Genomic DNA, 12991 nt, shown 5'->3' on the forward strand with positions numbered 1-12991 from the left:
ATAAGTCAGTGTATTTTGGTATGATTGGTTAGGGGAGGAATGTTGGCTGAGGCCCCAAGAGATCGCAGTGCTCTGAGAGTAATACAGTGGGATCCTTCAGCTCCACTTGAACAGAGATTTGAAGTAGGGGATCGACAACAATGCAGCACTCCTGCAGTACTGCGCAAAATAAGGGTCTCTGATTTATGGAGTGCAATGACAGTATTATCGGGGTCTCTGATGAACAAGCTGAGCTGCATTGTAAAACGTGCTGTGCTGAGATAAGATGTGGAATCTGGTTCTGACTGTCCGATTCCAATGGAGATAGTCGGGTTGGAATTGGTGATATTTTAGTTTGAATCCTGGAGTTTTTATGCTTGAGGATCGGGAAGAAATCCAGGTTTCACGTAGAAGCTCTTTGTCCCATCAGGAGATTTCGTACCTTGTTCAGGGCCTGTGTCCAGGCCTGTTGGAAGGAGCAGGTTCATCAGTCTTTACTCCTTTGTCGTTTACTTCATATTTTCCTGCTCTGTTACTGAAATTAATATTTCTCTTTCTGTTCACAGTCGCTGTAGATTTTTCACGAAGACAGAGCTGGACACACCCAGACTGCAGAATTTCCAAGTAAGGAATGAGTTAGTGGGACTATGTATTAATTTGAAGCTGGGTTACAGGATGGAGTTTGGACGAGAGTGTCACACAGTGAGAGCACTTACCATGTCACACAATCACATCTATTGCTGTTTGTGTCACTGCACATTATATGATATATATGTTAAAGGGACAGTGAAATACATTGCGTGATGATGTACATCCTGTTAAACACATCACTGTCGCATGATGTTATTGTGACTAAATGAAGTATCCTTGTCATATAAAACGGAAAAAAGTGACTAAAGTAAATGTTGGTCCCTTAGAAGATGAGAAGGGGGATTTAATAATGGGAAATGTGGAAATGGCTGAGACCTTAAACAATTATTTTGCTTCCGTCTTCACAGTGGAAGACACAAAAACAATGCCAAAATTTGCAGGCCACAGGAATGTGGGAAGGGAGGACCTTGAGACAATCACTATCACTAGGGGGGTAGTGCTGGACAGGCTAATGAGACTGAAGGTAGACAAGTCCCCTGGTCCTGATGAAATACATCCCAGGGTATTAAAAGAGATGGCTGAAGTTATAGCAGATGCATTCGTTATAATCTACCAAAATTCTCTGGACTCTGGGGAGGTACCAGCGGATTGGAGAGCAGCTAATGTAACGCCTCTGTTTAAAAAAGGGGGCAGGCAAAAGGCAGGTAACTATAGGCCGGTTAGTTTAACATCGGTAGTGGGGAAAATGCTTGAAACTATCATTAAGGAAGAAATAGCGGGACATCTGGATAGGAATAGTGCAATCAAGCAGACGCAGCATGGATTCATGAAAGGGAAATCATGTTTAACTAACTTACTGGAATTCTTTGAGGATATAACGAGCATGGTGGATAGAGGTGTACCGATGGATGTGGTGTATTTAGATTTCTAAAAGGCATTCGATAAGTTGCCACACAAAAGGTTACTGCAGAAGATAAAGGTACGCGGAGTCAGAGGAAATGTATTAGCATGGATAGAGAATTGGCTGGCGAACAGAAAGCAGAGAGTCGGGATAAATGGGTCCTTTTCCGGTTGGAAATCAGTGGTTAGTGGTGTGCCACAGGGATCAGTGCTGGGACCACAGCTGTTTACAATATACATAGATGACCTGGAAGAGGGGACAGAGTGTAGTGCAACAAAATTTGCAGATGACACTAAGATTAGTGGGAAAGCGGGTTGTGTAGAGGACTCAGAGAGACAGCAAGGAGATTTGGATAGGTTAAGCGAATGGGCTAAGGTTTGGCAGATGGAATACAATGTCGGAAAAACAGCTTGGGAAAAAAAACAGTAAAAGAGAATATTATTTGAATGGGGAGAAATTACAACATGCTGTGGTGCAGAGGGACCTGGGGGTCCTTGTGCATGAATCCCAAAAGGTTAGTTTGCAGGTGCAGCAGGTAATCAGGAAGGCAAATGGAATTGTTCGAGGCCCCTTGGGGAAGAGTGACCATAATATGGTGGAATTCTGCATTAGGATGGAGAATGAAACAGTAAATTCAGAGACCATGGTCCAGAACTTAAAGAAGGGTAACTTTGAAGGTATGAGGCGTGAATTGGCTAGGATAGATTGGCGAATGATACTTAGGGGGTTGACTGTGGATGGGCAATGGCAGACATTTAGAGGCCGCATGGATGAATTACAACAATTGTACATTCCTGTCTGGCGTAAAAATAAAAAAGGGAAGGTGGCTCAACCGTGGCTATCTAGGGAAATCATGGATAGTATTAAAGCCAAGGAAGTGGCATACAAATTAGCCAGAAATAGCAGCGAACCTGGGGACTGGGAGAAATTTAGGACTCAGCAGAGGAGGACAAAGGGTTTGATTAGGGCAGGGAAAATGGAGTACGAGAAGAAGCTTGCAGGAAACATTAAGGCGGATTGCAAAAGTTTCTATAGGTATGTAAAGAGAAAAAGGTTAGTAAAGACAAACGTAGGTCCCCTGCAGTCAGAATCAGGGGAAGTCATAACGGGGAACAAAGAAATGGCAGACCAATTGAACAAGTACTTTGGTTCGGTATTCACTAAGGAGGACACAAACAACCTTCCGGATATAAAAGGGGTCAGAGGGTCTAGTAAGGAGGGGGAACTGAGAGAAATCTTTATTAGTCGGGAAATTGTGTTGGGGAAATTGATGGGATTGAAGGCCGATAAATCCCCAGGGCCTGATGGACTGCATCCCAGAGTACTTAAGGAGGTGGCCTTGGAAATAGCGGATGCATTGACAGTCATTTTCCAACATTCCATTGACTCTGGATCAGTTCCTATGGAGTGGAGGGTAGCCAATGTAACCCCACTTTTTAAAAAAGGAGGGAGAGAGAAAACAGGGAATTATAGACTGGTCAGCCTGACCTCAGTAGTGGGTAAAATGATGGAATCAATTATTAAGGATGTCATAGCAGTGCATCTGGAAAATGGTGACATGATAGGTCCAAGTCAGCATGGATTTGTGAAAGGGAAATCATGCTTGACAAATCTGCTGGAATTTTTTGAGGATATTTCCAGTAAAGTGGACAAAGAAGAACCAGTTGATGTGGTATATTTGGACTTTCAGAAGGCTTTCGACAAGGTCCCACACAAGAGATTAATGTGCAAAGTTAAAGCACATGGGATTGGGGGTAGTGTGCTGACGTGGATTGAGAACTGGTTGTCAGACAGGAAGCAAAGAGTAGGAGTAAACGGGTACTTTTCAGAATGGCAGGCAGTGACTAGTGGGGTGCCGCAAGGTTCTGTGCTGGGGCCCCAGCTGTTTACATTGTACATTAATGATTTAGACGAGGGGATTAAATGCAGTATCTCCAAATTTGCGGATGACACTAAGTTGGGTGGCAGTATGAGCTGCGAGGAGGATGCTATTAGGCTGCAGAGTGACTTGGATAGGTTAGGTGAGTGGGCAAATGCATGGCAGATGAAGTATAATATGGATAAATGTGAGGTTATCCACTTTGGTGGTAAAAACAGAGAGACAGACTATTATCTGAATGGTGACAGATTAGGAAAAGGGAAGGTGCAACGAGACCTGGGTGTCATGGTACATCAGTCATTGAAGGTTAGCATGCAGGTACAGCAGGCGGTTAAGAAAGCAAATGGCATGTTGGCCTTCATAGCGAGGGGATTTGAATACAGGGGCAGGGAGGTGTTGCTACAGTTGTACAGGGCCTTGGTGAGGCCACACCTGGAGTATTGTGTACAGTTTTCGTCTCCTAACTTGAGGAAGGACATTCTTGCTATTGAGGGAGTGCAGCGAAGATTCACCGGACTGATTCCCGGGATGGCGGGAATGACCTATCAAGAAAGACTGGATCAACTGGGCTTGTATTCACTGGAGTTCAGAAGAATGAGAGGGGACCTCATAGAAACGTTTAAAATTCTGACGGGTTTAGACAGGTTAGATGCAGGAAGAATGTTCCCAATGTTGGGGAAGTCCAGAACCAGGGGTCACAGTCTGAGGATAAGGGGTAAGCCATTTAGGACCGAGATGAGGAGAAACTTCTTCACCCAGAGAGTGGTGAACCTGTGGAATTCTCTACCACAGAAAGTAGTTGAGGCCAATTCACTAAATATATTCAAAAAGGAGTTAGATGAAGTCCTTACTACTCGGGGGATCAAGGGTTATGGCGAGAAAGCAGGAAGGGGGTACTGAAGTTTCATGTTCAGCCATGAACTCATTGAATGGCGGTGCAGGCTAGAAGGGCTGAATGGCATGCTCCTGCACCTATTTTCTATGTTTCTATGTTTCTATGTTGGCCTTCATTGCGAAAGGGATGGAGTACAAAAGCAGGGAGGTCTTGCTGCAACTGTATAAGGTATTGGTAAGGCCGCACCTGGAGTACTGCGTGCAGTTTTGGTCACCTTACTTAAGGAAGGATATACTAGCTTTGGAAGGGGTACAGAGACGATTCACTAGGCTGATTCCAGAAATGAGGGGGTTACCTTATGATGATAGATTGAGTAGGCTGGGTCTTTACTCCTTGGAGTTCAGAAGGATGAGGGGTGATCTTATAGAAACATTTAAAATCATGAAAGGGATAGACAAGATAGAGGCAGAGAGGTTGTTTCCACTGGTCGGGGAGGCTAGAACTAGGGGGCACAGCCTCAAAATACGGAGGAGCCAATTTAAAACCGAGTTGAGAAGGAATTTCTTCTCCCAGAGGGTTGTGAATCTGTGGAATTCTCTGCCCAAGGAAGCAGTTGAGGCTAGCTCATTGAATGTTTTCAAGTCAAAGATTGATAGATTTTTAACCAATAAGGGAATTAAGGGTTACGGGGAGAGGGCGGGTAAGTGGAGCTGAGTCCACGACCAGATCAGCCATGATCTTATTGAATGGTGGGGCAGGCTCGAGGGGCTAGATGGCCTACTCCTGTTCCTAATTCTTATGTTCTTATGTTCTTATGTTCTAAGAAGCACAGATATGATGGGGTTAGAGTTAGGGCTAGGGCTAGGCTTAGGGCCAGGGTTAGGGCCAGGGTTAGGGCTAGGGCCAGAGCTAGGGTTAGGGCCAGGGCTGGGGTTGGGGTTAGGGGTTAGGGTTAGGATTAGGGGTTAGGGTTAGGATTAGGGTTGGGATTCGTGTTAGGATTTGGGTTTGGGGTTGCGATTAGGGTTAGGATTAGGGTTTGGGGTTGGGGTTGGGTTTAGGATTAGGGTTGGGATTAGGATTAGGGTTTGCGGTTAGGGTTGGGGTTGGGGTTGGGGTTAGGATTAGGGTTTGGGGCTGGGATTCGGATTAGGGTTTGGGGTTAGGGTTGGGGTTAGGATTAGGATGGGCTGAATGGCCATTTCTGTGCTGTGCTATTTGATTCTATGAGAATCTGATTGTTTTGTTGCCTCTCGTAGGTAACAGTCAACATATACGAGGCACGAAAGTTAATCGGCGTCAACATTGACCCTGTGGTTTACGTGAAGGTGGGAGATGAAAAGAAACACACCGCAACCCAGAAATCCACCAACTGCCCGTTTTACAATGAGGTAAATCCAGAAACTGCCGACCCTCAGACAGCAGAATAACTCTACAACCAACACACTCCGTCCTGACACTCTGCTGCTGAAGAATGTCTCATCTTGTGGCAATGCTGAGAGTGGGTTTGAACAGTGGTTCTCAAGGACCACTTTTCAAATGGATTAGTAATCATGGATCCCCCCCCATCTAAATTATAAAACTATACAATACCTATAATATGAAAGAGCTGAACGTAATGAGTGTTTTAATAATGCTTTTAAGAAAACCAGTATTTACTTACCGATCTCAGTAAGATGTGTGTGCCACGCTATTATTGATCAACGCGAACAAGGGGCTGTGAAATTGTGACTAATTTCTGGCTGATTCTATCAAGTGCATAGCCTAATTTTTCACATCTTTCTTTGTCTATTATGAGTATTCAGTAAGCAGCGGTTTGCACTGAAGTATTGCTTAGGCAGCATGCTCATCTGTTGCAATCCATTTATTCGTGTCAAATTTCCAAATCATCCAATTCTACCTTGTATTCTATATTCCACCGCCTTTCTCCTCAGTAACAAGTCAGCACCTGAATGTAGACATTGCAGGAAGCCTGGATGGGGAGTGAGGGCAGAAAAGATGAGTTGCTAAACTTTGGCCAAATCAGAGGTTATGGAAGTTAGCCAGTCAGAGCCAGAAAGAGGGCATGAGAGAAAAATATTCTGTCAGTGACCAAAGCCCGGATAAAGGGTTTCAGCGGTGTCGGAGTTGAGGTCGGAGCAGAAACAGGCAGAGATGGAAACAAGAAGTTGTGGTGATGGGTAGGATGTGGTGTTTGGCACTCATCTCTTGGTCAAACAGAGGTCCAGGTCTCGCACTGGCTGGTTCAGCCTGAATGAGTGGCTGGGGAGGTGGATGGAGTCAGTGGCCAGGAGCAGAGTTTATGGTGGCCAAAGTAATGATAAAATGTATTGTTACTTCGGGACTATCTCAGACACAGCATGTATAATAGCGTAGGGTTTGGTATTAGGAACAGGAGGCCATTCAGCCTCCCGAGCCTGTTCCACCATCCAATGAGATCATGGCTGATCTGTGACCTAACTCCATGGAGCTGGAGTTTTGGTTCTGGTCATTTCGGGGCGGTAATGGCGGCGGGGCGGTGAAGTTTGCGCCGGGAAATGGTTTGCGTCCTCAGCCACAAAATTCATTATTTGGGCCCCCGAGTGTGGGGCCGGATCGCTAAGCGAGGCGTTGTATACCTCTCTTGTGGAGCTAGGCTGGCTGACCAACAGAAAATCCTGAGCTAAAGACCCGGCCTCGGAGCTCCCTCAGAAAAACAATCGCACAAACCACACAAACATTTCTACCCCACATTCGGATAAATCACAAAAATAAAAATAAACCAAACAATCACACTTAACTCATTCGTTACTTACTTCGCTCACCACCGCTGGGACAGCTCTGACCGCCTGGTTTTCACAGCGGTCACACTAGGGGGCACTAGAGGCTCAGCGTCAATTCAAAAGCTTGGTCAACAAGGAGCGTGCTGAAGGAGGAAAGAGAGGTAGAGAGGCGGAGAAGTTTAGGCAGAGAGTTCCAGAGCTTGGGGACCAGGCAACGGAAGACACGGCCACCAATGGTGGAGCGATTATAGTCAAGAGGGAAGAATTAGAGGAGCGCAAACATCTCCGGCGGGGTGCGGGTGGGGGGGGCAGGTTGTGGGGCTGGAGGAGATTACAGAGATAGGGAGGGGCAAGGGCCATGGAGGGATTTGAAAACAAGGATGAAAGTTTTGAAATCGAGGCGTTGCTTAACCGTGAACCAATGTAGGTCAGCGAGCACCGGGGGTGATGGGTGAGCGCGACTCGGTGCGAGTTAGGACATGGGCAGCCGAGTTTCGGATCACCTCAAGTTTACGTAGGGTAGAATGTGGGAGGCCAGCCAGGAGTGCATTGCAATAGTCAAGTCTAGAGGTAACAAAGGCATTGATGAGGGCTTCAGCAGCAGATGAGCTGAGGCGGTCTTAGTTATGCTGCGGATATTTGGGCGGAAGCTCATTTCAGGGTCAAATATGACACCAAGGTTGTGAACAATGTGGTTCAGCCTCAGACAGATGTGAGGGACAGGGATGGAGTCAGTGGCGAGGGAACGGAGTTTGTGGCGGGGACCGAAAACAATTGCTTCGGTATTCCCAATATTCAATTGGAGAAAATTTCTGCTCATCCAGGACTGGATGTGGGACAAGCAGTGTGACAATTTAGAGACCGTGGAGGGGTGGAGAGAAGTGGTGGTGAGGTAGAGCTGGGTGTCTCAGCGTACATGTGGAAACTGACGCTGTGGTTTCAGATGATGTCACCAAGGGGCAACATGTAGATGAGAAATAGGAGGGGCCAAGGATAGATCCTGGGGGGACACCAGAGGTAACGATGCGGGGGTGGGAAGAGAAGCCGTTGCAGGTGATTCTCTGACTACGATTAGATGGATAAGAATAGAACCAGGCGAGTGCAGTCCCACCCAGCTGGACCATGGTGGAGAGGCGTTGGAGGAGGATGGAACCAGGCGAGTGCAGTCCCACCCAGCTGGACCATGGTGGAGAGGCGTTGGAGGAGGATAGAACCAGGCGAGTGCAGTCCCACCCAGCTGGACCATGGTGGAGAGGCGTTGGAGGAGGATAGAACCAGGCGAGTGCAGTCCCACCCAGCTGGACCATGGTGGAGAGGCGTTGGAGGAGGATAGAACCAGGCGAGTGCAGTCCCACCCAGCTGGACCATGGTGGAGAGGCGTTGGAGGAGGATAGAACCAGGCGAGTGCAGTCCCACCCAGCTGGACCATGGTGGAGAGGCGTTGGAGGAGGATAGAGTGGTCAACTGTGTCACAGGCTGCAGGAAGGACGAAGAGGGATAGTTTGCCTTTGTGATAGTCACAAAAGATGTCATGTGTGACTGATGAGAGCCGTTTCGGTTCTGTGGCAGGGGCGGAAACCGGATCAGAGGGATTCAGACATGGAATTGCGGGAAAGATGGGCACAGATTTGGGAGGCGACGACACGCTCAAGGACTTTGGCGAGGAAAGCGAGGTTGGAGATGGGGCAGTAGTTTACAAGGAGGTAGGGGTTGAGAGTTGTTTTTTGAGGAGAGGGGTGATGACGGCAGATTTGAGGGAGAGGGGGACAGTACCTGAGGAGAGAGAACCGTTAACAATGTCGGCTGACATGGGAGCCAGAAAATTCTTTACGCAAAGAAAGATGAAAATATGGAACTTGCGACCACAGTGAGTGGTCGAAATGAATAGTATTGATGCATTTAAGGGGAGGCTAGACAAGCATATGAGGGAGAAGGGAATCGATAGATTTAGATGAGGAAAGACGGGAGGAGGCTCGAGTGGAGCATAAATGCCGGCATGGCCTGTTTCTGTGCTGTGAATCCTATGTAATCTTATGCTTGTGGAACTTTATCAAATGTCTTATGGAATCCACCATAGACATTCCCCTGTCCACTACTTTAGTCACCTCCTCAAAACATTCTATCATGTTTGTCAGGCATGATCTACCTTTCACAAACCCATGCTGGCTCTCTTTCATCAACTGAACATTTTCAAGGCGTTCAGTCACTTTATCCTTAATCATGGAGTCTAGCAATTTCCCCACAACAGACGTTAGGATAACTGGTCTTTCATTTCCTGGTGTTCCTCCCTTGCCATTCTTAAAAAGTGGAGTGACATGCGCAATTTTTCAATCTAACGAGATAGTTCCTGAATCTAGAGAACTTTGCAAGATAATAGTTAGAGCATGTGCAAGGTGGTCACCTATTTCTTTAAATCCCTGGGATGCAAACCATCTGGCCCTGGGGATTTGTCTCTCTTTAGTGCCATTATTTTCTTCTTTACGTTCATTTTATTGAGTTCCTGTCCCTGATTCAATATTAGTTTCTTTGGGATGTCCGGCATGCTATCCTCTTCTACTGTAAATACTGACGCAAAGTAATTATTCAACGTGTCCGCCATTCCCCATTGCCATTGACAATGTACAGATTGTAAGGGGCCAACATAGCTCCTGATCACCCTCTGTTCCCTAATGTAACGAAACAGTCTTCGTACTGATCTTGATATCACTTGCAAGCTTCTTGTACTCGCTTTTGGTAGCTTACTATCTGTTTTAAGCTGTTTACCTTTTGCTGTTCCTTGTATCTTACCCATTCGCCAGGATCTGCACTGTTTCTAAACGTCTGTATGCCCGTTAGTTTTACACTGTCACTTACCTCTTTAGTTGTCCATAGGTGGTTTTTTTTGGCAAGTAGAGCTTTTGCCCTTCAGGAGCATAAACGGATTCTGTATCACAAATTCTTTCTTAAACATCTCCCACTGATCTTCTGTCATTTTACCCATTAACAGATTTGCCCAGTTTACTGTGCAATCTCTGCCTCATCCCATTGAAGTTGGCCTTACCTAAATCTAGAATCTTAGTAGCTGTTTCATGCTTCTCCCTTTCAAACGTTACGTTGAACTCGATTACTAAACCTAATATGGCTTGCCCCCTTATTGCCTCTACATATTGTTGTAGGAAACTATCCCGGACAACACAAGAATTTCACGACCTTTCTGACAGGTGCTAGTCTGCTTTTCCCAATCTATATGAAAGTTAAATTCCCCCATTAAAAGCACTCTGCCTTTCTACACGCTTGTCTAATCGCTGCATTGATTCAATCTAGCACTTCAGAGCTGCTACCAGGGGGCCTATACACCACGCCCACCACAGTCTTTGACCCTCTCCTATTTCTTAATTCTACCCATAAAGTCTCCAGTGCCTGATTATCTCTTTAAATCCTCTCATCATTGAAGTGATTTCATCCTTAATCACTGAGGCTACTCCTCCCCTCTGCCTTTTCCCTATCTGTCCTGTAGACCTTATAACCGGGTATATTTAGTTCCCAGTCCTGACTGCCTTGCAGCCATGTCTCAGTAAAGGCTGCCATGTCATCGCCTCCAAATTGAATTTGTGCCTGCAGCAGATTCAATTTATTCCTTATACTTCGTGCGTTTAGAAAAAGAACACTTATTCTCTTGTACTGGGGGTACGGTAACATAGTGGTTATGTTACTGGACTAGTAATGCAGAGGCCTGGACATATAGCCCAGTGACGTAAGTTCAAATCCCACCACGGCAGCTGGGGAATTTAAATTCAGTTAATTAACTAAACCTGGAATTAAACAGCTAGTATCAGTAATAGTGACCATGAAACTATCGGATTATCGTAAAACCCTATCTGGTTCACTAATGTCCTGTAGGGAACTAAATCTGTTGTCCTTACCCGTTCTGGCATTATATGTAGTGCCTAAAGCACAATTTCTGATTGCTACTCTACTCTCTTCCCTTTTATAAGAAATAGGAGCAGGAGTCGGCCATTTGGCCCCTCGAGCCTGCTCCGCCATTCAATAAGATCATGGCTGATCTGATCATGGACTCAGCTCCACTTCCCCGCCCGCTCCCCATAACCCCTTACTCCCTGTTGTTTGATTTTAAGCTACTATTTGTAATTTTTGTACTGCAATTTCCCCTGAGCCCCCCCCACCCCCCTCCCGATTTACCAGTTCAAAGTCCTTGTGACCGCCTATTTATCCTTTCCACTAGGACCCTGGTCCCATCCCAATGGTACAGCTCCTTCCTGTTACAGACCTGGTGCCAGTGCCCCATGAAATGGACCCGCTCTTTCCCACACCACTCCTTCAGTCACGTGTTCACTTCCCGAGTCAGCTTTTCTCCATGCCAGTTTGCACGTGGCTCAGGTAATAATCCAGAGGTCATTGACCTGAAACGTTAACTCTGTTTCTCTCTCTACAGATGCTGCCCGACCTGCTGAGTGTTTCTGGCATTTTCTGTTTTTATTACAATAACTTATTTTGTCTCTTTCCTTCCTAGTATTTTGTCTTTGAATTCCAAGAGCCACCAGCAGTCTTGTTTGATAAAATTATTGAAATTATTGTAAGTATGAGACCATTACTAACAATTGAGGTAGAGATATTTGAATAGTATTTCATTATTCAAGGACTAAACCAACATTTGGATTTAACATATCTGCAAAAGGGAAGTCCCCTGATTCAGTCCACTATACTCAACAAACTTTGGTACCAACTGAGTCATTTTGATTTTAGACCTTGGAAAAATGCAGTGATTTGCCAGATTTCCCCCCTTCCCTGAGGGAATTGACTCGGTCACTGGGGTACAGTTCCGTGAGCATCAGTCACCTTCCAGTGTGGGAAACCACAGACAATCCCAATCCTGTCATCACCCAGTATTCTAGTCGGGGTTGTTCTGTAATATTTGGAAGCAGCAATCCTGGCTGATTTTTCCCCTCCATGGAGCAGCAGGGCAGCAAGTGATTAACCACTGCTATTGACACCAGGACCTCCCGACTTTGTGCTACTTGATTGTGTAATCCAGGCCCTGATTGTTGACTCAGAAACCGAGGTGAATGCCTCAGTCCCAGAGTGCCGCACATCATCAAGGTTGAAACAGGAAGGGAGAAGGTGGTTAGATTTAGCAGCAGTTGATGCCATCAAGCTTGTGTTTTAAAAGCCTAGCCCTATGGGAGAAGGTAAATGTGAGGAGTTAGGGTTATGAAGAATGCATTTGGATAGGAAACCGTGGCAACACAATCTGGGTTGATGCCTAATTTTATTTGTGCTCCAGGTTGTTCATGCAAAAAAAATTCCATTCACCGGAGTTCAGTTGGGAACGTTCAAGATCGATGCAGGGACGGTTTATCAGCAGCCTGGTAACTAGATTCACCACATCTCTACAACCAGCGATCAGTTCCACTAACTCAAACAACACACTGGGATGTCACAATCTTACCAACACCATTTGCATAAAAATAGCTCATGTCCTGAAAATTGGGAGATGCAGAGAGAGATCTAATCACCTATTCTTTATAAATGTCCTTTCAGTGAACTTTCCTGTCCCCATTCTGTAAGTAACTAGACCACCTGGCACTTTATAAACTAATAACGAATCAGTAAAACAAGAAAACACACTGCTACTGATTTTCTCTCAACAGCTGCTAGTGGGTATGTGCAAACAGGCACAGCTTGCAGTATAACTCTGGTCTTGCCAGCTAAACTTTACAATTCTCGTTCTAGGTCAGTACCATTTGTTCCTCTTAATTCATGAAATTATCTGAGAAACTATTTTTAGCACTAATTTCACATTTTTCTGTGTCATTCACATTGATTAATTCAAATCATTGAATAATTCCATTTTGATTTAGTAGAGGAAATGACTTTGAATTATCAGGAGTAGCCTCTATGACTTCAGCCTCATCCATACTCGATAGTTTCCGACAAATTCTCTGACACTTTCTGTGTCTATTATTCCATCTATCAATCTCCATTTCATTCTCTTACTGCTTCCTAACTATCGCTTCACGAGAGTGAACAGTTTACTTTGATATGTT

General features: G+C 45.5%; 1 protein-coding gene across 2 annotated transcripts in view; it reads left to right on the top strand.

Moving 5' to 3' along the window:
- fer1l4 (fer-1 like family member 4) overlaps positions 1–12991 on the top strand; it is a 229219-nt gene that overhangs the window by 48042 nt on the left and 168186 nt on the right. The window contains exons 8-11 of one of the 2 annotated variants that reach the window (XM_070896525.1): positions 546–603; positions 5445–5576; positions 11458–11520; positions 12229–12313. In XM_070896525.1, the coding sequence (XP_070752626.1) occupies positions 546–603; positions 5445–5576; positions 11458–11520; positions 12229–12313 (338 nt within the window). Of the gene's footprint in view, positions 1–545; positions 604–5444; positions 5577–11457; positions 11521–12228; positions 12314–12432; positions 12508–12991 lie in introns of those variants that run through there. The other variant, XM_070896526.1, reaches the window with a different exon arrangement.

Source organism: Pristiophorus japonicus, chromosome 12 (assembly GCF_044704955.1).
Source record: "Pristiophorus japonicus isolate sPriJap1 chromosome 12, sPriJap1.hap1, whole genome shotgun sequence".
NCBI lineage: Eukaryota > Metazoa > Chordata > Chondrichthyes > Pristiophoridae > Pristiophorus > Pristiophorus japonicus.